Below are 27,915 nucleotides of genomic sequence, written 5' to 3'. Positions count from 1 at the left end.
ACCTTATTTCAGGATGGCGTCAAAACACGTCGGCCTTTTTGTCCTTTTCCAGCTTTTACTTGTGACTGTGCTGAACCAGGTTTCTGCTTTCCCCACACCTACAGTTTCATCACCCGGTGAGTTGTGTTGTTGTTGGACATCCATTAAATCACAAGTAGATCATGATAAATGAGGCCAGCATCGCATCTTTGAAATAATTAGTGTAGACATTTAAGGGATAAATGGAGACAAAGAGTGTCCACAGAGGCCAATTTACAAAGGACAAAAACACAATGAGGACACTTTGAGTGAGAAAACGAGCAACTGCACAATTAATAATCTGATCATAACCAAGCAGATATTATATAATTCGTTATTTATTTGTATTACTTTTGAGTTTTCAATCTTCCCAGTGTTGCTCCAGTGATTCTGCTGTTTATTATGACTTTGATTCTCATTCTTTTTACTAGTTTTAGAATGTATGTATATTTATGTTATTATCTAACATGTCTTTGCTGTGTGTTAGAAGTTTGGCAAATTATGCCTTTGTCTAAAAACTACAAAACTTGTGTACTATATACCCCATAAGAATGTGCAGATATCATTCTTGAGACATCAGAGTTTTTTTGGTTTTTTTTTAAACTGCACACACAAAGAGCTAAAAGCACTTTGCACAAATGTCTTTGTCTTTTGTTGCAGGTGTTGTGATGTCTGATCTAAATTAAGTTAGAGGACTTAGAAACCAGTGCCATGTTGTGTTCAGCCGGGACTGATTTGTTTTTAACGACGCCCGGTCGCCTGTTGTCAGGACGCCTGCTCTATTTTCACCGCAGTTTAATCTTTTCTTTGATAATCCGATTAAGCTCTGCCTTTGCTGTGGTGAGCCGGCAGAGCACAGAGGCCGTCACATATAGAGATGGGGTTTTTCCTAACAAAAAAATAGCACAACATTAACTTTTCAAGACACTTTTACAGTTTAAAAAGCACACATTAATTAAGTGAGTGATATAATGGTAGATTATTAATTGCTGGCATTTTCTTTTTCTTTGCAGATAAAACTGTTTACATTAGAGAGTTGACAGAGGAGAAACCACTAGAGGAGCAGGTGAGACCACAGCACAGTTTTGCTCATGCAATATCCGGCCAAACAAACAGACTTTATGGTCACACAAATAGCAAACATTATTAATCTGAGTGGACATCCTGGATGGAAATGATTTGTTCAATGTCCATTATTATTCCCCCCCCCCCCCCCCCCACCCCTCCCAGATTGCTGAGGCGGACAGCGTGAAGGCCGCAGTCCAGTCAGCTGGTAAGAGGAAACCCTTATTCCCAATCAATGAATGACTTTATTTCCGCTTGCTCACTGGATTCATGTTACCAACACTCCTTCCAGTAAAGCAGGCCTCCTCTGCACTGAAAAGTCACAAGTGTATTAGAGCCACACTGATGTCAGAGGAGTCAGTGTCATCATTGCTTATCATATTTCCCTGGTTTCATCACTTTGTGTCTCTCAGAGAGCAGACGTCCATCTGAGGACAAGGACACAGAGTCAGAGCAGGAGCGTGATGACTTGACTCTGCTCAAGTCGTTGGCCGATGGCCAGAAGTCAAAGGACGCGACTGTGGCACCGGTGGAGAAGGAGGATCAATATGTTCCTGATGAATCAGATTCCACCAAGACCCGACGTCTGGCCGAGGACTACGACTCCACCAAGAACGGAATGGACAACGACAAGTACCAGGGTATGAACACCAGTCACTGACAAACACTCTGTGTGTGATCGAGCTATAGCCATAGTCTGACTAAGACAGGCAATCAGACAACTTGCCGAGTCTGAGTATACAAGCAGAGGAGAAAATCAATGTATTGGCCCTGTATGTCTGACTCCGCCTCCGTTGGTGGCGCTATAGTAATACAAATTAGATCGAGCTCTTGTGGTTGCTGTGTTGTCTGAAGAAAGAGGCGGTGGCTGTGGATCCGACTAGCTTGATTTTAGTCAGAATAACATATTTACATGACATTAAGAGAACTGTATTATTGTCTTAGTCTGACTAAGGCTAGCTTGATTTTAGCCAGCCTAACGTGTTAACATGACATTAAGAGAACTGTATTATTGTCTTAGTCTGACTAAGGGTAACTGATTTTTAGTCAGACTAATGTGTTTACATGAGATTAAGAGAACTGTATTATTGTCTTAGTCTGACTAAGGCTAGCTTGATTTTAGCCAGCCTAACGTGTTAACGTGACATTAAGAGAACTGTATTATTGTCTTAGTCTGACTAAGGCTAACTGATTTTTAGTCAGACTTATGTGTTTACATGAGATTAAGAGAACTGAATTATAGTCTTGAGTAAGACTAGTTTGAGTTTAGTCCAACTAACTTTGTTTACATGACATTTAGAAAACTGAATTACTGTCTTAGTCCGACTAAGACTAGCTCGAGTTTAGTCCAACTAACGTGTTTACATGAGATTTAGAAAAACTTAATTATTGTCTTAGTCCGACTAAGGCTAGCTGGATTTTAGCCGGACTAATGTGTTTACATGAGATTTAGAAAACTGAATTAGTGTTTTAGTCCGACTAAGACTAATGCTGCCTCCTCACAGAGGACGTGTAAGTGCATGTCATTTGGCTTTAGACACTGACGTCACCGTCTCATCTAGAAATAATCAGAAAATTGACAGAAAAATACTGTGATAAAAATGCACTCAGTCTATTCTAGTTTTCAAATGTTTACCTACAGGGAAAAAACAGTATATTTGGTCCTTATCTACAGTGGATCCGCACACAGTTGACCGCATGAGCATGATCCAGTATCTGATCTTAAATCCAAAGCAGAGTCTCTGCGGCGAGGTGACGCACACACACAAAGAGCTGAGTGCTGTTCTAACATTGATTCACGAGCTCGGCCCGGCAATGACAAACCACTTGTCAGGTTACGCTGCATCTAAAATTAGCTAGTCCTGCTTTTATATCTAATATCCTACAGCGAGACAAGAACATGCCGTTAGATGGTAGATGATGACTGATGATTCCTCTATGAAAGACAAACGTATTCTGGCAATGAGTCATTTTTATTTTGGATGTAAAACTTTTTTTTTTTTTTTAAAGTTCTGGTTTTAATCTGTGGGAATGAAGACATGGAGAATTAAAAAGTAAAGATGGATGCATGAAGAATTTATGTAACTTTGAAAGAGCCTTATGTCAAATCGATCGAGCCAAGCAGATGTTATGTGGGACTCGGTTTCTTTTTACATAACAAGATTTTGTACAAACACCTACACTGTTTTGAAGGAGGAATGTTCTGCTAAATCACAGCACTATACTATACTATAATTTATTTATCTATTATTTAACAGAAAATCACTTTAAAACACAGGGGTATGAGGCAGTTATGAGTTATATACTGTATTTGTATAGTAAATTACTGCTAAATCACAGAGATATGAGGTTAACTAATGTATTAATGTAGAACATGACTTCTGAATGACCTTAATATAACTATAAAGTCACAGTTACATAATCTAAAAATCATCGAAGTAAGAGGCACTTTTACTGCAATCTTTCAGTTTACTCCTGTATGTGTGTAAGTAAAATCAGGCTGATCTACTGTAAACTATTGTATTTGTTCAGGAAATCACTTTTGAATCATAGTAATACAGACACGACTGCTGTCACAGTCAAATAAAACACTGTATAACACAGGAAAGTACTGTGAAAGCACAGTAATGTATGCAGAAAATGACAGTTAAATCAGTAATATGTGGTACAACTACTCTGATGCTTCTGTAATTTACAATAAAATTATACAATAAGTTACTGTTAATGTACAGTATTTACACTCTTAGAAATAAAAGTGCTAAGTAGAACCATATAAGGTTCTTCGGCTCATTTTTGGCTCCAGGTAGAACCTTTATTTTGGAGGGTTCCACCAAGAACCCTTTTAAAACCCTTTATTCAGGAAAGGGGTTTTAAAGGGTTCTCTGGATCAAAATGGTTCTTACTGGAACCATTAGTGTTACCAAGAACACTTGAAAAACCCTTTCAGAAGCAAATGGTTCCAGGTAGAACCTCAGCCCTTGTATAAGAACCCTTTTGGAACCCTTATTTCTAAGAGTGTATGACACAGTAGTGTATTGTAAATATACAATAGTTTGCTGCTAATTAGCCAGTAATTAACTGTGAACGTACAGTAAGATATTTTACATTTTCAGTCGGTAAACTGTTTTGTGAAAGTTTAAAATAAAAGGCTGGTGGGAAATCTTTTGTTTACCATTAGTGAGCATTATCGGCACAGTTTGTAGGAATAACTCGAGCGTTGTCTCCTCTCAGACGACACAGAGAGTCTCCATCAGGTGGACGGGACTCCGCTGACAGCAGAGGACATTGTGCAGAAAATTGCAAACAAAATCTACGAGGAGGACGACAGAGGCGTGTTTGACAGGATCGTCTCCAAACTGCTCAAACTGGGCCTGGTAGGTTCTGAGATTGTTATTTTCACACACTGCTGAGTGTCACGCCGCGTGGAGTGTGACATTCTCTCAACAGGAGCTTTATCTCTCGCTCGACACTCCGTGGTTTCTCACCAGGAGCAGCTGCGACGTGTGTGCTGTGTGTTTTTTGTTTTTTTTCTCCCATGCTTGGTTGTAAATGACTATTCTCTGACAGTCAATAAGTAGTTTGCTGGTGTCACAGATGCTGCAGGCACAATATTAGATATTCAGTACATGTTGTTTTGTTTCAGCACATCTTGTTTTTCTCAGTCTGTCGCCCTGCCTCGTCTTCTCCTGTAGATCACAGATAGTCAGGCAGACACGCTGGAGTACCAGGTGGCCGAGGCTCTGCAGGATCTCATCACCAAAAACGCCAGGAAGAACGAGATTGAGGAAACGGAGAGCGACGACCGAGAGGCCAAGGGAGAGCAGGACGACCAGGAATCAGACCTAAACTTGGTAACACCCTCAAGAGATTGATGGTGTATTTAAAGCTCTAGTGCTTGAGTTCTGTCGCTCCCCCTGACCCCTGAGGAATTCTCTCTAATGACCAAAACACTGCCTGTGCCTCTACATAACGTATGCTTAGGTAATCCCAGCTTTAGTTTGCAGCAGAATTCATTTCTGAAACCTGTTGCTAGTCGCTTCAGGTCTCTAGTCGAAGAAGATGTTTTTTTCCTCTGGAGGAAAAGAGATGATAAAGCTCTGCACATAAGAGTGGACCCCAGTGTTATTGACGGCGTCTGTCGTCCAGTAGGTGCCTGATTGCAGGGGACATCTGTGAACCTTCAATTTCCCAAAGTGACATGGGGTCGATGCAATTTCAAAATCGCAGAGGCTACAAATTGGGACTTTGTTTTGCAGCCGGGAGCTGGAAAACAAAGTGATTTCTGGAAAACAACCCAGAGCAGAGGTCTCAAGCTCTGTTTGTGGTGTTTACATTTGTCATTTCTGTCTTTTTTATATATATATATATTTCATTCATTTTGCATATTTGAGACTTGACGTCTCTCCATCACAAAACAAACACTCTTATGTTGAAAGTCTGTGAAATATCATCAATAATCTCATTATTTTGGTTATATTGTTAAGCTAATATCTCCCTACCCTTACTGAACAGCTGTTTTTCCAGAAGGTTGGATGTTTTTTTTGTTTTGTTTTACTTGACCCACTTCTGACCAGACTAGATGCCCATTGGCCCCTAGGTCATTTGAGTTTGAGACCCCCTGACCTAGAGGATCAGTCACTTGATCGCATGCCGTTCCCCGATGTCAAATCATCAAACTAGACTTTTGTTATCATTTGATTGATCAAAGTTACACACTGTAAAATAAATATGGATGACATTTGCAATTTCCAGGACCAGTGGGAGGCGCCCAACCGCCGCTACAACGAAGACGAGGGCGACGACGAGGAAGACGATGACGACGAGGGCGAGGATGAGGTGGAACGAGACGCGGAGGAGGACGACGCCAACGCTGCCGACAAAACATGGGACAAAGACACCAAAGAGGGCAACGAGGTCAGCGACGACGACGGCCTCCAGGACCTGCAGTACTTCCCCAACTTCTACCGACTCCTCAAGAGCCTCGACTCAGGTGAACACACCAACACATACGTCATTTCTTCACATCCAAAGATAGAAGATCTTAACCATCGATCGATGCTGTTGTCATGGCAATATGATTCAAGGATGAGGCAAAGGCTCGTCTTTCCCTGGACGCGTTCAGTTCCCTGGGAGGAAGTGCTGAGCAAACCCATGAACACTCAAACATAACTAATTATTTATAACGTTGGCATCATGACCCCCACAGTCTAACACTATGTGGTAACATTAGCGCCACGGTAACCAATTAGCATTAACAAAACAGCGATGCTAGGTTGTTAAAAAGGTGCTCACTGGTTTGCTGGGGGGGGGGTTTGCAGCTCAAGACGCTCAGGAGAGGGAGACGTTGATCACCATCATGAAGACGCTGATCGACTTTGTGAAGATGATGGTGAAGTACGGCACCATCACGCCCGAGGAGGGCGTGTCCTATCTGGGTAAGACTGATTTCTGTTTCCGTTTAGTCGAGTTTGGACTCTTGTCCTCGTCCCAGTGTACGAGCACAAGTGGGGAATCCATTTATTGCCTGGATGTTGCCATGTGTTTGTCGCGGTTGTCTTGTTCTTCTGTGTACAAGCTTCTTCTTCTCTTATTTCAACGTGTGGGTGGTAACTGTGGAGCAGTTTGGCTTCAGTTGAACGTGTACATGCAATAGTAATTAGACTCTCAAACACATTATCTGGGTGTGTTAGGCAATTTGAGTGTTATGTGTATTCTAAAAGGCTGTTTTTTTCTGTCACACCCGGTATCACTTAGTATACATTAAGAGATTTATGTTTGGTGACATTTTTTTTTCCATAAAAACCCATGAAGTTTTTGTTTTAAACATGGATGAAAGATCTAGAATTTCACTTTCATTTAATCATATTAGCATACGCACATTTTCCTATATCTCTACATACGTACAGTACATATAGATATATGACTGCGGTTGTGTGCGTTCAGCCAAGCTAGTTTCCTGGAGCCAGTGCAGTGGAGCGTGAAGCTCTGCAAAGACAGATTAGTGTCAGGGGACAAAACCAGGCGGCTTTTTATGACCGACCATCACATCAGTAATCAGTGACGAGGTCGGATATCTGAAAGGAACAGCTGTCTTTAACATCTCTCTCTGTTTAAATGGGATTTGTAGTCCCAGTCTGAACAAATACAGTAGATAAGTCTTTATATAATGTATATAGTATGTGACTTTTCAATCTAACAATAAAAAAAATAGAACATAAAACAGAGACATGCAGCCAATCGTCACATTTGAGGAGCATTAAACCTTTATATATATACGCAAACTTAAAATGAGTTCACAGAATGCTGATTAAGTCTTTCAACCCCACATAAACTCTTTCTGTGTTTCTAAGTGTCACCGTGTACAGATCTGGAGTGTGACTAAAAACACAAAGAAGTAGCCACCTAATAATATTACTGATTCTACTGCTCATAAAACCCAATCATTCAGCAGCATCAATGTGGATAAACGTCATGTCTGATAGTATTTTCACATGGACACAGCAAAAACATAATTTCTACTCAAAACGACCAAGAATTATATCAACAACAATAAAACAAAGATTTGCACATGATATATAAAATATATTGAATTACCACCAGGGGGCGACACCACTTTCATGAAGGCACATATTAGGGATCGGAGGGGGGAACAATCGATACAGTGAAATATTGCGATATTTTGTGTTTGGTTTTGAGACACCGAGTATCGATCTTTTTAACAGAAATAAACATTAAACTTTTTGTGGATTAGCGAAAAGAAAATATAATCATAAAATAATCCACTAGATTGTGCCAAGTGCTCACTCTCACTCAGGCTTTTGCGTGAGTAGATTGCGACATATACGATTCCGCAAAAACATCGCGAAAATATCGTTTTGTGGCGTCTCTGGTGATTCCCACCCTGAGCACTTTGATTGACAGCTGATATCGTCCAATCAGACACCTGTGAAGCGAATCAACGTCAACAAAACGTTGCTAAATCGTGAGCGTTGAGGCTTCAGAGTGGGAATTGTATATTCATATGACGTCACGGGGGAGTTGCTACGTGTCGTAAGAATTGTAATTTCAAGCTCACTGGAACATGTTTGCGACGTATACGTCACATCATAAATAGCCACAATCACGTAGTATGACGAAGGCTGACCTTTGTAAGCTGTGACCTCCTCTACACACGCCGCAGCAGCAGGTGGCTGTTGTTGTTTTTTCCATCATCACTGACCATGATTTACCATCACAACGTTTCACACGAGGAAGGAAAAAACATATGCGGTTACAGGAGATGGGCGTTACCTAGGCAACCCCTGGCTGGTCTTATGGCTGTATAGCTTGTGTGAGGACATAACAGGACAGACAGAACACCCGTCACCTAGCAACATGTGAACGCTCACCTCCCCTACGAGCCCGCGATGCTCCAGTGAGTCATCCAGATGAAAGTGTCAATCAACGCTAATCTGCCCGAGGCCGACGCAGGACGGGAGATTGAGAGCGAGATAGAGAGGAGGTAATGTGGAGGAAGAGGGGGGGAGAAAGATGGTGAGTGCGTGTGTGTGTGTGTGTGTGTGTGTGAGTAGGCCGGGGGTGGGGAAGAAATAATGGGTTTCCACTGTATAACAGGTGGGTGGAGGCAGCTTTAATATATGGAGGAAGCACGAGGGGAGGGAGAATGAGACAGTTAAACAAAAGAAAGACAACAATGTCCAAAAAGGAGTAGGTTCAAGTAAGTCAATTATATATATATACACAAAAATAAATTAGAAACTACTGATCAAAAACAATTAAAGAAACAGGTTCCAGAGTGAAAAACATCTCTGTGGGATCATTTTTGTGCAATTTGCGTCGGTCGCACATTTTCAGTAAGGCCACAAATCTCCACATGACAAGAAGTAACTTCTAATAGTAATAATAACACTGGGTTACAAAAGAAATGTAAGTTGTCGATGTCTTCAACTGAATTAGGACCATTTTGCACTGCTGAATCCAAAAATGACATCCATCAGGTCAGGTTTTTATGCTAATTTGATTTAGAAAAATCCCCCGCAAAAAAAATTTTCTCATCCAAAAAAGTTTGAATAAAAATGAATAATAGTAATTTTAAAAAAGCAATTAGTCATCTTCAGTTATCTTCAGAATTTGTTTATTGCAAGAAATATAAATGAACTTTGCATCATATCATGTGAAAATAGTGAGTTGACCTGATTGAGCACATCAAAATTATCCTAAACAATAATTTGATGTTAACCAGTGTAATCTATCATATTTTTACAGCACTTTTTAGACGCTAAACAAAAGAAAGGTGATAAAGTAATAAATAAATACATTAAATGAATGTTAAATGTTGTAAACAGGTGGGTCTTGAGTTGTGTTTTTGAAAGTCTGGAGTGAGTCAGAGTTCTGGATGTGTAGAGGGTCCAGGAGGCAGCAGCGGAGGCGGCTCTGTGCCTCCAAGGTTCTGTACTTGGTTCTGGTGATAAAGGTCACGAGGTTGAATGTGTTCAGATCCGAGTGTGTGGGTGGTCAGCGAGGTAAGAGGAGGTTATCGAGGGCTTTGTCGGTGATGAGGAGAATCTTTAATCTTTAGTCTGACAGTTTACCACAGAACAGACTCGTCCGTATCCATGTACTATTGTTGTTTGAATTGATGTATATCTGTGCTTTGCTTAAACCCATTCCACAGTTTCACACAAACACAAAGTGCTGTGTCAAGCATTTGTGTTTCTCCCACTGTGTCCTGTGCTGTAGTTCTTACTGTTTCCACAAACAGAAAGCTTTTCCTTGACTTTCTGTCATATTCTCTGCAGTCATACGTTCTCTTTTTGGCTGCTTCACCCACTTCTGCTTCTTCCAATTTTCACCTTAATTTATTCCTAACCTCTGCTTCCTTGTCTGTCACACCTGCCACGTTCACTCACTCATCACATCCACGTAGCTTCTCGTTGGCATTTTCCCTCGGGATTAACCGCAGCAGCAAAAATGCCACAAATGTGAAATTCTCGTCACTTTTAATCACCTCGTTGAAGAGAAGAGGTTTTTCTAAGGGACTACGGCTCCTCTTAACAACACTATGCAACACAAATACACCCTTTTTAGCACATATTTGTACATTTGTAAGCAGATTATTCATATAATTTAAAAAAGAATCTTACTTTAAGAGGAGGCTCACTTTGAAAGAGATATTTTTAAATAAAATCACAAAATACTAGTCGTTTTAAAAGGCCTTCGTTGAAGAAATGACCAGAAAATCACTGGCTGTGTTCTCATATATCAAAAGTCAACAGTGTAAGTAGATTTTAAAATCTCTGTTGAACCACGTCTTGTTGTTGCTCATAATGTTTAGTTGACATTCAGCTCCGTTTGAAGCTCAACATCTGTGTCACTGCATAAGACGAGTCTTTGACTTTTAGATGTTTTAAAGTAAAAAAACCATCAGATACGAGTCAAAGCTTGAAGGGGAAAATATCAAGCTGTGTCGCTAATTGAACAGTGAATGTCATGGGGTTTTTTTCCCCTATGTTCGGGATGCGACGCATAAATTATGATAAACTAACGTGGAAAAAAGCAAAGGCCGACGTCAGCCTCTCAAAAGTGCTTTTAATGAATTAGCTGAAGTCGCCTTTTCTCATGATAATCTGTGGCTCTGAGTCACTCTGTGAACAGCGAGAGACTCTTAAATGCATGAGAGGTTTTCAATTCATGATGTCAAACGACAATGCGGGGGGAATTAAATTTAAAGTAAATGTCCGAGCTGTTTCACCTCCCTCTCCTCGTCTCTCCCACGACAGAGAACCTGGACGCTGTGATCGCCATGCAGACCAAGAACAAGCTGGGAAAGACTCTGGGGCCGGACTTCAGCGCAATCAACAGTAAATAAGCCTCATGAATAATTATCCTGTGTTCATGAAATCAGATTGTTTTATTCAGCGAGGTCAAGTGTGATTAGTGGTCTTGACCCTGTGTCGGGTTAAACCATTATATGTTTGTGACACGTGTGGTAAAACATGGAGTTTATGTCATTTCAGTGCTGATCTGTGGAAATATGAGGTGATTTTTAACATCATTGTTTTTGGCTGTAATTCTTTTATTCTGCTTGTGCACCTTTATATGAGCAAATGATATTAGGATAACAAAATATTAGGATTTTGTTTCTCAGATCAACTTAAAAATATTTTAAATAAAGATCATGTGTAAAATAATAGAGGGAATCAAAAAGACTAAACTTTGTCTAACTGATTTTTCAGGGTTTTTTAATAATTAAAATTCAGCTTCTTAAATGTGAATATTTTGCTCCATTCAACATAAATCATTAAAACAAGATGTTTTTTAAGAACATTTTATGACATTTTAGGAACCAAACAAGTTCTCGATTAATCCAGGAAATAATAAGTGATTAATTGCTTAAGAAAATAATCATTAGTTGCAGTGACAAATACTTGGCTGATTAACTAAATTTAAAAAAAAAATGGCAAAAGTCTTTACTCGTGAATGTGTTTGTTAAGTATTTCACTGACAGCAAATTCAAATTCAAATTAATTTTCTTTACTATTTTATAGTATTAGATGGAAAATAACCATGTAGCAAGTTTCGCTAACTGACCGACAAAGATGTGCGACAAATCTATAACAAAAACATTGGATGTCAGATGTTCATATAATTTGGTATAATTAATATTTCCCTGAGTTATTGTTGTTGTTGCACATATTTAAAAGTATTCAATAGCATTTTCTTCCTTATCTTATTTCTACTTTTCGACATTGTTGTGATTGTACGCTGCTGTAACACTGCAGATTTACACATGTGGGACGAATCAAGGATTATCTTATCTTATCTTATCTTATAAAAAAATCACATTCAGACCAGTCCATTAAAAACAAGTGTACAACCACAACCACAGCAAAGCCTTGTTCCATTAGAGCAGAACTAAATCCACCTATAAAAGTCGACAGCAGACACAAACACATCTCTTGTAAACTGTCAACGTGACATTTCAATGATTCATGTGTCGAACGATATCAAATCAAAGATTCTTTGTTGACCCCGCAGGAAATTTGTCTCGGGCAAAAGTGCTGCAGTAACTGCACAACAGCGGACAGTAAAAAAGAATAGACCGGATATGAAATCATCTAAACTGTTAAACTGCCTCTATAAATTTCAATGAACCGCGTGCTTTCTTCTTCCCGTAGGGAAAACTCTGGAGGAGGACGACAACACCAAGGCCGAGGCCGCCAAGATGCAGAAGGAATACGAGAACCTGAAAGACTCAACCAAGGAGGAGCAGCCTTCATCTGAGAGCGGTCGGTCTCCTTCACCACACACTCCCTGACAACCACAGCACACACACATACAGTAGCTCGACTGTAGTGTACAGTGTGTGTGTGGTTCGTAAAAATGCATCGTTTTTCCTTTAAGTAAATCAGACGAGCGTGCCGACAGGTGATAAATAACAGCGTGTAGTCCAGGCCAATCATAGTTAACTGTGCGTTTGTTACCGACAATAAAATACATTTGATTTCATTTCACATTCACGAGGCCGACCATTAATCTTTGTCCCCGTACACAGTGTGGTTCAGTAATCTGATGCACACACAAACACACATAGAAAAATTAGAGTCAGAACGAAACGCGGAGCAAGATTAGCAGCACAGCAGGAAAAGTATTTAACTCTGAGTAATGTCAACTCAACTGAAGTTACAGAATACTTTTAGAATGCATTATAATCCAAATGTAATATGCGGTTAACTGCTAGTTAAATCTTTAAACTTCATACTGTACACACATGGTATCATATTGGGATGACTGGAATCATAATCCTGGATGCCAGAATTCTCTCACTGCAACTAAAGTCACAATGTGGTGTAAATAAAAAAGGGGATGAGCCAATATTCAGTGTTGATATTGGTCCAAAAATGGTCAAAATGATCTGGATCAGACACCAGAAGAAAGAAAAATCTGATTCGATCCCAAAACCCAAGATTCTACAAAAATGCTTCACTATTAAAATGTGGGACCTTTAGTTTTTGATGTATTGTTATTGATAGAGCAGCAGAATTGTTATATTTAACGGCGCAACTGTGATGTAAAAACTGTATCTGTATCAGCAGATACTCAAGAGAAAAAGTCGTCTCGTAAATAACAGCGTCAGTAAGACGTGGCTCTTTTGGGCACTAATGCAAACGAAAGGTGAAATCCAATTGTTATTGTTATTACCTTGTAATATGTGTCTTTTCCTTTTCATTATTTCTTTCCTGAATTCAGATCAGTCAGGCAAGTCAGAGGTGTATCTGGAGGCCATCAGGAAGAACATCGAGTGGCTAAAGAAACACAACAAAGAAGAAGGCAAAGACGGTGAGACATTCACTGTTTACTAAAACAACAACAACAACAAAGAGAAAGAAATCAGTTTTAGAGCTGCATCTGTCACACGAAGCACGGAAAAATACAGTTTTAAGCTTCTTTTTTGTTGTTTATTTGCCCTCAATTTGCAATGAAAATGAAGACGGGACACCAGGATAAACTCTTCACTCCACATCTCATGAATATGAATGATTCTTGGAGGAGTCTGCGCTGATTCATTATGATACAGCGGCTTTGTTCGGAGGAATAATGTCCTGTTTGTTTGTTTCCTACTACGCACCTACAGTACCTGGTCCTTGACATTTACGGTGTGTGTGTGTGTGTGTGTGTGTGTGTGTGTGTGTGTGTGTGTGTGTGTGTGTGTGTGTGTGTGTGTGTGTGTGTGTGTGTGTGTGTGTGTGTGTGTGTGTGTGTGTGTGTGTGTGTGTGTGCACCTGGACATCGTTATGCTAAACACAAAGCCAGGTTAAAGTGGAAAACTGCGGGGAGACACCATTGCAGAGACGGCGTCTTTGCCAGATCCATCTCCATAAAACAAAACAAAGAAATAGAAATTCAATCCCTAAATATTATTACTAAATATTAAACAAAGTTTAAACCCACTTTAAACCTCTTTCCGGCCAGTGATTTGGCTCCGATTGGCTTTGTTGGGAAGCAAAGACCTGCGTTAACACACTAATGAGTCTTTGTCTGCTCTATTGTTTGTTTTTGGGCTCAAAACAATAGCGTTAGCTTCAATGATCAGTCATTTATTTCATCAACTGGATCATCTGCATCCATGGTTCCCAACCTGGGGTCCAAGCCCCCGTCAGTGGGTCACCAGAGATCACATGGTGGTCTTCGCCTCGCACAGCTTTGTCTGCTCTGAGGTTGTCAGGGTTATTCAAATCCCAATCACGCCCTCTTTTGGAAAATAAAACCCCTTTTTTGGGCCACCTTTAAATGTATGAAGCCATTTATTACCTAGACCTCTGTGACCTCTGAACTTCTGTGGCCATTACTGCATAAGCAAGTCTATACCTGATCACACTCCTGTTGTCAGCATCTGTGCAACAAAATCTCATGTCTGACTCACTGGTTTTTATCCATAAACGCTGCCAGAAAAGGAACAACAACCTACAACTGCTGTTTATCTTTTGCCTTGGTTTGTCTTGGACACAAGGAGAAAAGTCTGTGAACCACTGATCTAAACGAGCAAGTGCAATCATGCAAAATTATAATCACAAAATGAGAGCTTTATAGTTTTGGAATTGCATCTGTGGCGGCTTCACCCGGGTTTTACCCACCAATTTATTGCTATTAACAATCTGTTAATTTGTAGTGTTAGCATGTCATATCTCTACAGTAAATGTAAGCATTCATTAACATGAACACACGAGAGAAGCAGTGAAGCTTGTGGTAGTTTTGACACACAACAGTGCCTTCATCTAACAAGAGACTGTGTCAAATCAGTGCTTGGTGATGCTTATTAAAAGCTAAATGGGGAAATTAAACATTCTGTGCACTCATGGTCATCACAGAAGGACGAACTCAGAGGGAAAAAAAACTCCAGCTCAGTGTTATTTTTCCTCTTCACGCTCACTGGCCTGATTTATTCTGTGTAAATCAATAGATGAATCAGCCTCGAGTGAGTCGGAAAAAAAGAATTATTAATAGACAAAACAGCGTTTGACCCAGATTTGTGTTTGCATCTCAAACCGGGGGAATGAGAAAGAATATGTAACTAAGAGTGGGTTTGTGGTGCTGCAGAGTGGAGAGGCCGGAGCAGCGGGGAACTTTTGTTTGATGCTCATCTCCCACCAGGCATTATATAGGACAGCTGATTAGCATTCTAGTGTGTAGAGTGGTTGTCTGGGACAACGGGAGCCTTGACTGCCTGTTATGAGACAGACAGATCATGGTGTCAGACAACCACAGGGGTCACAATGTGTTTTCCAAAATCACCCAATTTACCCCCCCCCACAGAGCACCTGAAATGATCCGCCATCAGCACAGCACTGATATTACAACGCTCTGCTCTCCTCGTACTCCTGATAAAGTGCAGCACGAGAAAAAACAAACAGCTCTTTCTATCAAAAGAACAGTGTCATAGTAACAGAGAAGGCAATGGGCCATTTATTGTGTTTACTCTACTAGAAGCACCCATTAGGACAATCCCAGTGTGTGTGTGTGTGTGTGATGTGTGTGTGTGTGTGTGTGTGTGTGTGTGTCCGCCTACGCGCTGCACAGATTAGCCGGCGGCGACCAGATGGACACAGAGGCCTCATACCGGTTTTGGCTCTCGGGCTCGTTTTACGGGCAGGTTTCAGTGAAGCAGTTCAGTCTCTAATCACGTTGCGCTAATCCCCACACACACACACACACACACACACACACACACACACACCATGTTGGTCGTCGACAAAGCAGCCGTGCCTTGAAGCGGTGCGGTAAATCGCAGTCTCTGTTAAAAAAAATAAAATAAAAAAATGTCATGGAAGACGCAAGAAGTTTGTGGCGCGAATCTTCTCGTTCGTCTTTTTTGAAAAAGAGAGAAGTGAAGCTTTTGTTTTCCTGCCAAAAAATAATCTGTTAGCATGAAAGACAGAGACAGATGGCACTTTTCCATTATGCGCTTATAGCAGCACTACTCGCCTCGACTCGACCCTTTCTTTTTTTGCTTTTCCATTAGCGATAGTACCTGGTACCTGCTCTGGGGAGGTTCCAGGCCAGCTAAGACGATACTAAAATGTGTGATGTCAACAGTCTGCCGGCCTCTGATTGGTCAGCGAGTGTCGTCACTGGAAGAGTCATGAGCGTGACGTCCGACACGTGAATCAAAGCGAACGACGCGGAAACTGTAGATCAGTTACTAGATCAGAATTAAAAATCCTTAAAAAACATGCGTTAATCTCCAACATTTAGCAAGGAAATGTCTAAAATCTCAATATTTAACAGAGGGATCTGGTGTATTTTAGTGACATCACTGTGGATTCATTCAGCCGTATTTCACTTCAGTGACTGTGTCCCGTGCAATCCTGTCAGCTCCATTCATGCAGGAAGTGCTGGACTCATTATTTTAATTAACTGATTCTTATGATTCATACACGGAAAAAACCACTGCTTCGCCATCACTAGTTCACAGCAATCACAGCAATTTCATGCAGCTATGACGTTGAGGAGTTACAATAGTAATGGAAAACCATGTGACTGATACCAAACTGAGTATGATGGAAAAGTGCCATGGTTTGTTAGGTCATGTTCACCTTTAAATAGAACCACTAGGTGTAGGAATCGTCCACAGACACCATGATGCGATATTATCACGATATTTAAGTCACAATGCGATATTATCACAATGTCGCAAAATACTTTGGGGTTTTTTTTTCCGCTCTGATATTCTTGATGTCATTATTTCAAGCCTCTGTTCCTGCAGACAAACATTCAGCTTCAGTCTGACCCTAATCCTTTGATAATGAACGACCGTGACAGATTACAGCTTGTTTGGGTGACTGTCTGAGGAAGACGGTGCTTTTGATGTCTGATCTATGCTGAAGACTCATGATCTTACTTCCTTCCTTCCTTCCTTCCTTCTTTCCTTCCTTCCTTAATCTCAAGATTAAGTAAATCTTGATTATTCTGGAGATTGTTTACACTTTAGTGAACGTGGAGATAGATAGATAGATAGATAGATAGATAGATAGATAGATAGATAGATAGATAGATAGATAGATAGATAGATAGATAGATAGATAGATAGATAGATAGATAGATAGATAGATAGATAGATAGATAGATAGATAGATAGATAGATAGATAGATAGATAGATAGATAGATAGATAGATAGATAGATAGAGAGAGCAGGGGGGGGGAAATAATATAAATCAGCTTTTGACTGTCCTGATTCCTAAAGATCAGCATCAGCTTTAGAAAAAAAAAACATCTCCTGTGTTCTCCTCTAATCTCTGCTCTTATAAACCTTTAATTCTCCGCGCCTGATTTTCCCAGACTACGATCTGTCCAAACTGAAGGACTTCATGGACCAGCAGGTCGACTCCTACATCGAGAAGGGCATCATCGCCAAGGACGAAGGCGACACCATCAAGAGGATCTACGGCAGCCTGTAACACTATCATCCGTCCACCCTTCAGCCGACCTCTGGCCTAAAAACACTGGACACCGAGTGTGACACTGCAGTCTACGACAAAAAACCTGACTGTTCACTTATTTCCCATAACGGACAGTGTATAATTCTTCAAAAACTACTCAATACTTACCAAGAAAAAAGGATTTAATCATGAATTAACATCAGATTAGCAGATTACTCCTTATATTTGCACGTCCAGATGACAGTAATAAGCAGTAGGATGACATTTATACTGAGAGAAATCATTTAAGCATTTACTTTAAACATGAATGTCCTGAGGGTAAGATGATGATGCAGTAGGTTTTTTTTTTTATTATTATTTGCGACAAAAACCCCACATTTGTCACACTGTACTCATTACGTGTAACCTGTCTTAGCCTAATTATGTTTCCTTTACCCAAGTCTAAATGTAAGATCTTAACGTGTTTCTTGCTTTTTACTTACCAAAAATATATTTGTTGTGTATCATACTGTGCTCCTCTGTTCTCTTCTGCGGTTATTGCTGGGGGGGCCACTAGGGGGCGGTGTCTGTCTCATCTAACTCTCTGCATGTGTCTGCGAGTGGCGTTCAACACTTGACAGTTCATCCTCTGTAGAGACACCAGATGAAGTATTTTTAAATGTAAATATTTGTGATTTTTTTCCTAAAAATGTAAAAGCAATTAAATGAATTGCCTTTTCTTTACTCTTCATGTGCTCGGCTGTGATGATGAAGCAGCGACCGACAAAAACACACAAACACACCTGCGTCGTCACAGGGAGGAGAAAAGAAACACGGGAGATTATTCATGTTTTGGCTTAAATACATATTTATTCTCTTCAAATAAAACCAAACAGAATTGGAACGCACAATAAAACAGCTGTTACAGACACTTTTCCACACAGATAAATAATGCATTCACACGTCAAAAATATGAAGCAGTTCCCTCTGTTCCTAAAGAAAAAAAAAAAGCTTCTATGGAGGCAAAAGGAACAAAGGCCTCGAGTCCATCCACCGCCCGTCACTGCCCGATCTGTAACCTAATAATCTGACCACTTCCTGTTGAAACGATTTACGGCAGATTTTAAATAAAATAATGTTATATTCCGTGTTTTAGAAGGTAATCGTTTAGTAGTGTAGCCGAAATGTGCAGCTAAAAACAAAAGCAATGCAGAGGCTCCTCGCACACATCGACCAATCGACCGCATTTCACCATGGCTTTCAAAATAAAAGGCACTGGCTTTGACATTTTTACCACTTCCTGCACAAACCTTTGTTGCCATGAAATAAAATACACATTTTGTTGCCTTTCCACTGTCGTAACACATTAGCGGTAACAGGGAGTAACTAATCAGACAGGGTTCCCACACCTTGTTTGACATCCAAATTCAAGGACTTTCCAGGACAAATTCCCTCAAATTGAAGGGCCACATGTAAAGGGCTCTTCAATTTGCACCCATGGTCTCCACGTTCATTGATTTGCAGCACACGCTCTGCATCTGGACAAGTGATTGTGTCCTCGGGATCTTGGTCAAAGACAATCTTTGTATTTTCTCTGTTGAGACAGAGATTTTGGGGTTTTCATGTCATCATTTGCTCTTTGCTTAACTTTACTCGCTCATTGTTCTGCGCGGAATCTCACGTCAGCGGCGGAGAGAGAGACAGAGGACAGTGTCCACAACACCGTTAGTAATGACAAATCCACGTTTGATCTGCTTAAGCCTAGTCCACGTACATCAAGCAACGCAGGACGCAAAAAACAGTAGGTGGCGTCGTAACAAACAAGGGAGACATTTACATTAATATCAACTGAACTTCTTCAGTCTATTTAGGGCAATTTTCAAAAACTTTCAAGGGTCTCAAGGCTCTGTGGGAACCCTGATTGGATTTCTGATGAGATCGGGAAGTGAGCGGGTTCATACCGGGTAAACACTGATGCAGAAGGCCTGAATATGTTTCCCACTGTTACTATTCAGGGACAGGATTAAGGACTTCAGAAGCAGTTAGCAAGTCTAACAAGCTAATCCTTGTGTGTATGTGTGTGTGTGTGTGTGTGTGTTCTTGTACTCGCGGCATACTGAGGAGCAGTGAGGGTTTTTAACCAACAAAGTGAGGTCATTTTTACGGAGTGAGGACATTTTGGCCGGTCCTCACTTTGTTTTCATTGAAATCACTTCCTTAGGTTGCTACAACATGCTATACTCAACTTTCATGTCAAATTTTGGACACATTTTTTTTTTCAAATTTTGGTCGACATAGTATAGTATGATGTTTTTGTCAAATCTTGGACCAAAAATTTTGGGTAATTTTTTTTTTTCAAATTTTGGGTAAAAAATGTTTTTTTAATTTTGGGTAAGAAAAACATTTTAAAATTTTGGGTAAATTTTTTTGGGTAATTTTGGGTACATTTTTTTTTTTTGTTATTATTTTGGACGACAGTATAGTATGATGTTTTTGTCAAATTTTGGAAAAAAAAATTTGGGTCAATTTTTTTTTCAAATTTTGGGAAAAAAATGTTTTTAAATATTGGGTAAAAAAATGTTTTTTAAATTTTGGGTAAAAAATGTTTTTTAAATTTTGGGTAAACATTTTTTTTCAAATGTTGGTCAACACAGTATAGTATGACATTTTTGTCAAATTTTGGTCAAATTTTTATTTTTCAAAATTTTGGTCGACATAGTATGATGTTTTTGTCAAATCTTGGACCAAAAATTTTGGGTACATTTTTTTTTTCAAATTTTGGGTAAAAAATTTTTTTTTAATTTTGGGTAAGAAAAACATTTTAAAATTTTGGGTAAATTTTTTTTTTATTATTTTGGTCGACAGTTTAGTATGACGTTTTTTATCAATTTTGGACCAAAAATTTTGGGTACATTTTTTTTGTTATTATTTTGGACGACAGTATAGTATGATGTTTTTGTCAAATTTTGGATAAAAAATTTTGGGTCAATTTTTTTTTCAAATTTTGGGGGAAAAAAAATGTTTAAATATTGGGTAAAAAAATGTTTTTTAATTTTTTGGGTAAAAAATGTTTTTTAAATTTTGGGTAAACATTTTTTTTCAAATTTTGGTCAACATAGTATAGTATGACGTTTTTGTCAATTTTGGACCAAAAAATTTGGGTACATTTTTTTTTTTTTTAATTTTGGACAACAGTATAGTATGACATTTTTGTCAAATTTTGGTCAAATTTTTATTTTTTTAAATTTTGGTCGACATAGTATGATGTTTTTGTCAACTTTTGGATGAAAAATTACAACAAAAACAAAAAAAATCGAAAAAGTTTTCCAGCCCTTTTTGCTCTGGGGCTCCACCTGCAGACATTTTATGGTACTGCAACCAGTAGTCCTTTGTAGATGTCATTCATGAAGTGGATATTTGTAATTGTGTTGATTTATAAAGTGGAAATGCTGGTCCTCAGTATGCAGCAAGTACAAGAATGTGTGTGTTTGTATGCGTATGTGACAGTATATGCAGCAGGTGGGATCTACACAGCAGCTTCTGCAGCAGGTGTGAGGATGGACATGTGTGCTCTGATGTCTTCTCCCCATAAGACTGTACACAAACGTGACGACATAACGCGTAAACGACAAAATAAAAGGCAGATATGACATGTTTTGTTCACTGTGGTCTCGTGAAAGCAAAGACGAGTAAAAGAGGAAAAGCAAGGAGGTCGTAGTAACGTGTGTGTGTGTGTGTGTGTCTTCCTATGGCTGTGAGGACAATTGCAGCTCAAACCGTCTTCATGAGGACAGTCTCAACTTTAAAAGGTTTTTCCTGAGTGTTAAGACTTGGTTTTAGATAAGAATCAGGCTAAATTTACACAATGTTTGTCTTGTGATAGATGATGTCAATTTGAAGTTCCACACGGGGGAGCGTGCATCTTTCCAGTCATTCCTGAGCCTCATGATTTATAATAATCCTATCTATGGTCCATTATGTCAGATTTGGGAGGTTTTATTGGCAGAAAATGAATGTGCTACTCATAAGTTTGTTTGCTTTTTAATTTCATAATCGCTTTTAAATAAAATACTGGTTTTCATAGCTTTATAATTACCCTGTAATATGTATTTAAGACAAAAGCCTTTGCCAACAGGCAAACCCAGTTACAGTGTGCGTTTTGCAAAGCAAGAACATCTCTGCTCATGTCAAACAACTTTTAAACATCTATAATCTACGAGAACTTCTTTGAAAACACCTTTTCTGGTACGTGAAGGCCACCGTAGTACCCTGTGAGCAGAGTCGTCCTCTATTTGTTTATTATCTACAATCTCACCATTAGATGTCACTGTTTCTTACACGCTGGACCCGTAACTACAAAGAAAATTGTACCTGTGCTACATAAACGTTACATTTTTCAAGATAGAGCTAAGAATTTTAAGTTTAGGGAAATGAGCTAGGGAATATATGATGTTTATGTTTTCTTCACAACTATAGAAAGACACCAGTGTGTGTGTGTGTGTGTGTGTGTGTGTGTGTGTGTGTGTGTGTGTGTGTGTGTGTGTGTGTGTGTGTGTGTGTGTGTGTGTGTGTGTGTGTCCGGCCTCAGGTCAACAGAATAGTCTCTCATGTCTCCTGGTACGATGTTGTAGGGGTCGTGTAGTTGTCTTCGTTGCTCCTGCAAATGATAAAAAAAAAGATTTACGACTTTTAATTTGATACGGGGGAATTTTCCACAGCGGAAACATTATTAATATTAACTGCACACCTAGACTTCCTGTTCCCCTCTTTCTCCATCTGTTAATCTGGTCACCAGGGTGTCTAAGGTGAGTGTGTGAATAATAGATGATGGTGCTCAAACAGCCGGGCTGGTCTTCGTCACGGCCGACAGCTCATCTGGTCACAGCAGCGTCTCAGTTCAACAACATCTTGGAGCTCATTTAGAAAGTTTCCTTCGCAAAGTTTTTTATTACCGAGCAGAGAGGAGAGTGTGGCTGAAGAGTTTAATTTAGGGAATAAAACGTGGAAAGAACAAAATCAATACAGAGTGAGCTGCAGCCCCCTGGTGGTCCTTCGAGGTACTGCAGTGGACCTCAGTCTGAGCAATGAAAATGCCCCAAATTTGCCAAAATCATCAAAACATCAATTCCTCCTCACTTTTGTGCTACATCCTTGCCAATTAACAAATGTGGAAGTTTTGCAAAGAAGAGGCAGCAGACGGGGGAAATGACACCAGACGTCAGTTTTGGAAGGACATTTTAGGAGAAAGGAAAGTAAAAGTGGGCGATTCAAAGACAGTTTCTATTGAGTGGTAAATTCTCTCTGACTATGTTAAACTTCACACCTCTGACTGGACAATCTCTCAGAGGAGCTGCAGAATCGATCTTTCCAACAGTCCAACAAATGATTCAGCTAATTGGTCCAAACGTATTGATTTCTTTAAAGAGGACGCAGCAGAAGGCAAACTTGTTTCGGCTCAGTTTTGCCCGTTTCGTTCATCCATCAATCAGTCAGTCAGTCAGCAAGCGCTATCTCTGCTGCTTATCTGCATGCAACGGTCTACAGATTTACAGAGATATGAAGTGGAAATTAAACCAGCACATTCTCATGTTTGTGTAACAACAGCCGAGCAAAAGCAGAGACTTCCCCTTTCTAAATGTATTGTAAGGTTACAGGAGTTGTTAGATGTCTGTAGAGCTGGGAAATATCAAAACTAAATATTTGACATTTTAACATGATAATCATCAATATCAACCAATTTGAAACCTTTGCTTTATCGTGATAAGATTTTTGTCCAAATCGCTCCCAGCCTCAGGTGCAATGAATATTCACTCTCAAACTCTAAAACCAAATAATCAGTTATCAAAATAGTTCATTTATCACTATTTTTACCAAAAATTTCAAAAAATAATAAAGTTAGCAAATAATTACATTAAAGGTAAATGAAAAGATGGAAAATAATTCAGTTTGTGGACTCATTTTAGTCAAAATATTGATCATTATTATAACAAGGAGATCCATCATGGACTTATAGGGACTTCTAAAAGAAAAGTCTACATTAGCTGCTTCATCTCATCTTCACTACTGTTAAAATCTTGTGGCTTGTTTCATCGTAGGGAGAAAGACGAGCAGGCGTGTGGTCTGTGTTTGCTCTGGGACTGTGTGTGCAAACAATTAAGTGAGCCGCTGTTTGTCTACACACACACACACACACACACAAAAGGAAACACACAAAACACACACACACACACAAAGACCTGCCTTACATGACAGTGGTTGTGGCTTTAATCAGACACTGGGCTTAAACCTAAAGCCTGGTTTTATCCTCAGCTGATGCGTAAACATTTGAGGAGGAATCAAACATTTGGCCTCGTATTAAGTTAACACTTCCCCTGACACACTGACACACTGACAACATTTATAATGTCTTTCATATATTTCAACGATTGTCACAGTATTTAGCAGCATTTCTCTTTAGAAGAGAAAGATCACCAGCGATGACAGAAACTACGACTGAGTCATCATGATATAAATGATATTATATATAAGTTCATGTTCATATTGTTGCCACAAATGTCAGATAAGGGCTGCAACTAACCATTGTTTTCATAGTCGAGGAATCTCTTCATGATTTCTTTGTTAAATGAAGCAAAGAAAGAAGAACATATTTGCTTTTAAGAAGCTGAAGACATCTGAGAAACTGTTGAGAAAGCCGATTGATCGATAAAATATAAAATGAGTTGACGATTAATTTAGAAACCGATAAATCCTGAGTGAAAGATGAAGAGAAACCAACGAATTGTGGGTTGAAACATTTTGATAATCTGAGGTAAAACACCCAAAATAATTACACGTGAGGACCACAAAGTGCATTTGCATTATATCAATATTATGTTACATTATTGTGGAAAATTACACTGTTAATATTATTGTTTTTATTGCCCAGTTTTAACAGAAACTACATATAGTTGTCAGCTGATGTCGATCACAGAACAGACAGGTGCCCTAAGTTACCCTAAAGTCAACAAACTAGATATTAAAATGAATGTGATTGATTAACAAATTAAAAAAAACGTATTTATATGTAGGCAAATATGTTCCGTGAGCCTGAAGAGAGAAAAACTATGTATGTGTATGTTGAGAATGCAGGAGTGACTCATTTCTCTGTGAATTTCTCTGTGAATGGGTATATGTCAGGTTACTAACAAGCAGACGTTTAAAGTGTTAAAGTGTAGTCAGACCTGATTCAGCAGCCAAATCTTCTGATTAAATACCTGACTGTTGAATAACAGTAGCTCATGACAATCTGGAAAAACCCCAATTACTATCTTGACTCTATCTTACATTTGAAGGTTTCCTGCACTGGATCAGTGTTCCATCCTGCTGACAAAAAAAGCCTGGGCCTCATTTCCTTAAAGCATCTTAAAGTAATAGTTTAGGTTGTTTTTGGATGAGGTACCGACACATTGTCAGCACTTTACATACAGCTGAGTGTGCTGTGCAGATCCTCTGCTCCACAAAACACGAAGGAGCAACCTGCTCTGTAAAAACATGGCTGCCAGTTTTCCACACTAGACACTTAAGTTTGTGTTGTTTTGTAAAACACTCGCTCCCACGCACCAAAGTCCATAGAGAAAATCAGGTTTTTTTTACGACACCATACACAGGTGTTATTGGTCCACTGCTGCCTCCATCAATAAGGTTGCATGAGTTATTTTGTGTATTCAGTGTTTGAAATCCTTCCTTATGTATTGAAATGACACAAACTTAACAAACAAGGCAACAGAAGAGCAGCAGCTCCAGTGTACAGGTGAGCTAAAAACGCTGATTTTCTCTATGGACTTGGGTGTATGTCAGCTGTATGTAAGAAAATATATGGGCAACACTCACTTTGCTCAGCTATTCTGAGACGAGAGCAAATATTAACTTTCAAACCCAGAATAGACGACATCAGGACATCTGAACAGTGGCCTGATGTCAAGCTTTTGAAGTTGGATTTCAAACTTCAAGGTGAGGTCAAAGTCAGCTCTTCGCTGTTCAGAAGAGAACAACAGTGATGTGATGTTGTTTTGTTGTGCCACTGGAGGATACAGCACAACAACCAAAAGAGCCATGCTATATCTAATTGGTATCACGATTGACATGTACAGCAGGTACGAAACACACAGAACCACCTCACTGTTCGCCGTTTGTTTTTCTGAGACAAAAAGGTAAACGGGAAACTGATCTATAGATACAGTGCCACCTACGGAGATGTACACGGTCAATAAATCTAATTAATCCGCTATTATGTTATCCGATTGCCGGTCTTAGTTGAACTACACCCTTAGCTCGATTAACCTGTGCATGGAAACGTACTTAGTGACAGCCTCACATGTCTGACTGACCTTTTTGGGGGAACTAGTCTAGAAGATGCATTTTAATTCACTCAGAGACTACAGTGTGTGTGTGTGTGACCACAACCTGGTTTTAAATAGCACTCCATTAACACTCAAACGAGAAGTAGCAGTTGACTTGGAGGAGGGGGATTTTTGTGTCACCTCACCTTACTTCCTCTTCTTCTTTCAGTCGACGCGCAGCCTGCTTTGACTGTTTAATTTGCAAATCCAGTCTGTGTAAGAAGTCTTTGGCTGACAGCTCCTCTGGCTGGGACTGGGTGGGTTTGGAGTCCTTAGGAGGCGGAGAAGGTGGTGGTGAGGGTCCCTCAATATCCTGCATCACGATGCAAGGTGCGTCTGCCTCCTGGCATTCCGGTTCCCCCTCCCCGTCGGGAGATTCCAGAGACAAACCGTTAAATATGTAGCGCCTCTCCGACAGCACAGGGATGTTGAGGCTGTTCCTCAGGAACATGCATTCATTGCTGAAGAGCTTGTTGGCTCGCTTGATCTGCTCCATCTGGAAAAAAAGAAACCTCTGTTATCAAATGCTCATCATCACAAACACAAAGTGAATTTATTGCAACATTCGGGGCAAAGTGGATCAAAAACACAAATAGGTGTGAATAGAAACACAATCTGGACACAAATGATGCAAAAAAACAACAGTGACTTGTCTGAAAATGCTTGAAACAAACAAAAGAGTCACTGACATGAGGTTGCTAAAGCTAAAAAAGCTACGACTGGGACAGAAACATTAGCCCCACTTTATTTTTTCTCCACTTTATAAGAGGTTGGGTATAAACTGAACATTTTGTAGTTCTTAAAGTCATAAATGAAAAAAACTATTGCTTTTTTATGTATTATATCTGCATAAAAAGCTTCATTCGTGTTATTATCTTCATTTTGTGGGTTGTTTTATGGCTCCAAATGCATTTTATTTGGGTGGAGAGGCGACAAAAATGGCTCTTTTCATCCTAAAGATTGCAGACCACTGCCCTAACCCCATAACATCACAAGATTGATGGATATTGTGCATTATCTGACATTTGGGGTCAAAAAGCCAAACACAACACAAGGGTCACGATACCAACAATATCACGATACACAATTCTGTGATAATCAATATATTGTCAGGCGATTGTGTAGCGATACATCACAATATCTGTGTAACAAGAAAACAAAACGTGCAGAATTTCTCTATTTATTCACAACATGGGGAACAAAGCGCATAAAGTATATGTATCGAACAAGGACGGACGCCATTATGGAGAACCTTAATTTATCATTTAAAAATATTGTTATTTGCCCTGGTGTATTGATCATCATATTCGATAAATTGATATTTATCCCCTATTGGATACAGTCACAATTTTCACAATAAGAAGATAAATAACAAGTCATTATTTTGTCTATGTTCCTTTACTCTGTGTACAAACACCTGAAAAGTTTGTTTGAGTTGAACAGCTGCTCAGGAGCTACTGAACATATGTTAGTTGTGTCCGTGTACCGTTTGTAGACGTAAACCGCGGTATTATCGCATCGTGAGAGTCGCTACATCGCTGTTGCTCCTCCATAACTTGTGTAATAACTGTTGTGGTTGTTGTGGTTGTTGTTGTTGTTGTGTGTTAACCTCACCGTGACACCGTACTTGAGAGCGATCCCTTGCAAAGTATCGCTGCCTGAAACACGATGCTCGATGTATTTCTCCCCCAAAGAGGCCGTGACGCTGGCGGTGCTCCCGTAAGACCGGATCTTGGTCCGGGCCAGGCTCTGGGACAGTTCGCTCTCTGACTCGGACCCGGAACCGGACCTGGACCGAGGAAAGATGGGCTGCTGACCAAAGCGTCCTGCTGCCCCTCCATCCCGCATCGGTAGGACGGGCGAGAACTCCGCCATCTTCTCAGAGACGTGTAGTTTCTCTGTGGTTCTTCTAACGTTCCTGTCGAGTCACGGCGGTGATGGACGCGTCGCGTTTAAGCGGCGGGAAGGTTCCGGTCCCCGGTCATCTTCCTCATGTGGGCCAAGGGGACGACATTCATGTTTCGGGGACCAACACCGC

At 39.8% G+C, this 27,915-nt stretch overlaps 2 protein-coding genes across 3 annotated transcripts; one reads left to right on the top strand and one right to left on the bottom strand.

Moving 5' to 3' along the window:
- Nucleotides 1-13: 13 nt before the first annotated feature.
- scg3 (secretogranin III) lies at nucleotides 14-17,549 on the top strand (the record flags this gene model as incomplete). The annotated part of the gene is made up of 12 exons (XM_083900695.1): nucleotides 14-116; nucleotides 1,032-1,084; nucleotides 1,249-1,291; nucleotides 1,497-1,724; nucleotides 4,315-4,457; nucleotides 4,776-4,934; nucleotides 5,836-6,073; nucleotides 6,402-6,518; nucleotides 10,863-10,943; nucleotides 12,261-12,371; nucleotides 13,333-13,422; nucleotides 17,420-17,549. 12 exons carry the CDS (start codon nucleotides 14-16, stop codon nucleotides 17,536-17,538), a joined length of 1,485 nt encoding a protein of 494 aa, XP_083756821.1. The 3' UTR covers nucleotides 17,539-17,549.
- Nucleotides 15,825-27,915, bottom strand: lysmd2 (LysM, putative peptidoglycan-binding, domain containing 2). Of its 2 annotated transcripts, XR_014593005.1 has the most exons (4): nucleotides 27,492-27,915; nucleotides 26,024-26,373; nucleotides 18,003-18,148; nucleotides 15,825-15,874 (listed from the first exon to the last, which is right to left on the bottom strand). XR_014593005.1 is itself a non-coding variant. In XM_083900698.1 (3 exons), the coding sequence occupies exons 1-3, from the start codon at nucleotides 27,750-27,752 to the stop codon at nucleotides 22,105-22,107; spliced, it is 663 nt and encodes a 220-aa protein (XP_083756824.1). In that variant the 5' UTR covers nucleotides 27,753-27,915; the 3' UTR covers nucleotides 21,029-22,104. The 2 variants fall into 2 exon arrangements, 1 of the variants encoding a protein (XP_083756824.1); XM_083900698.1 differs by lacking the exons at nucleotides 15,825-15,874; nucleotides 18,003-18,148 and adding an exon at nucleotides 21,029-22,156.

This window comes from Microchirus variegatus (genome assembly GCF_963457635.1).
Source record: "Microchirus variegatus genome assembly, chromosome: 14".
In the NCBI taxonomy this organism is placed as follows: Eukaryota; Metazoa; Chordata; class Actinopteri; order Pleuronectiformes; family Soleidae; genus Microchirus; species Microchirus variegatus.
This window is presented reverse-complemented; position numbering and strand designations above follow the sequence as displayed.

What these genes read in the sequence shown, in the direction of transcription:
- lysmd2 (XM_083900698.1), bottom strand. Translation starts at nt 27,752, where the DNA reads ATGGCGGAGTTCTCGCCCGTCCTACCGATGCGGGATGGAGGGGCAGCA. An exon ending in CTCTCAAGTACGGTGTCACG is followed by an intron (nt 26,374 to 27,491) that starts GTGAGGTTAACA and finishes CTTTTTTTCCAG; the next exon opens with ATGGAGCAGATCAAGCGAGC. An exon ending in AAAGAAGAAGAGGAAGTAAG is followed by an intron (nt 22,157 to 26,023) that starts GTGAGGTGACAC and finishes TATCATTTGCAG; the next exon opens with GAGCAACGAAGACAACTACA.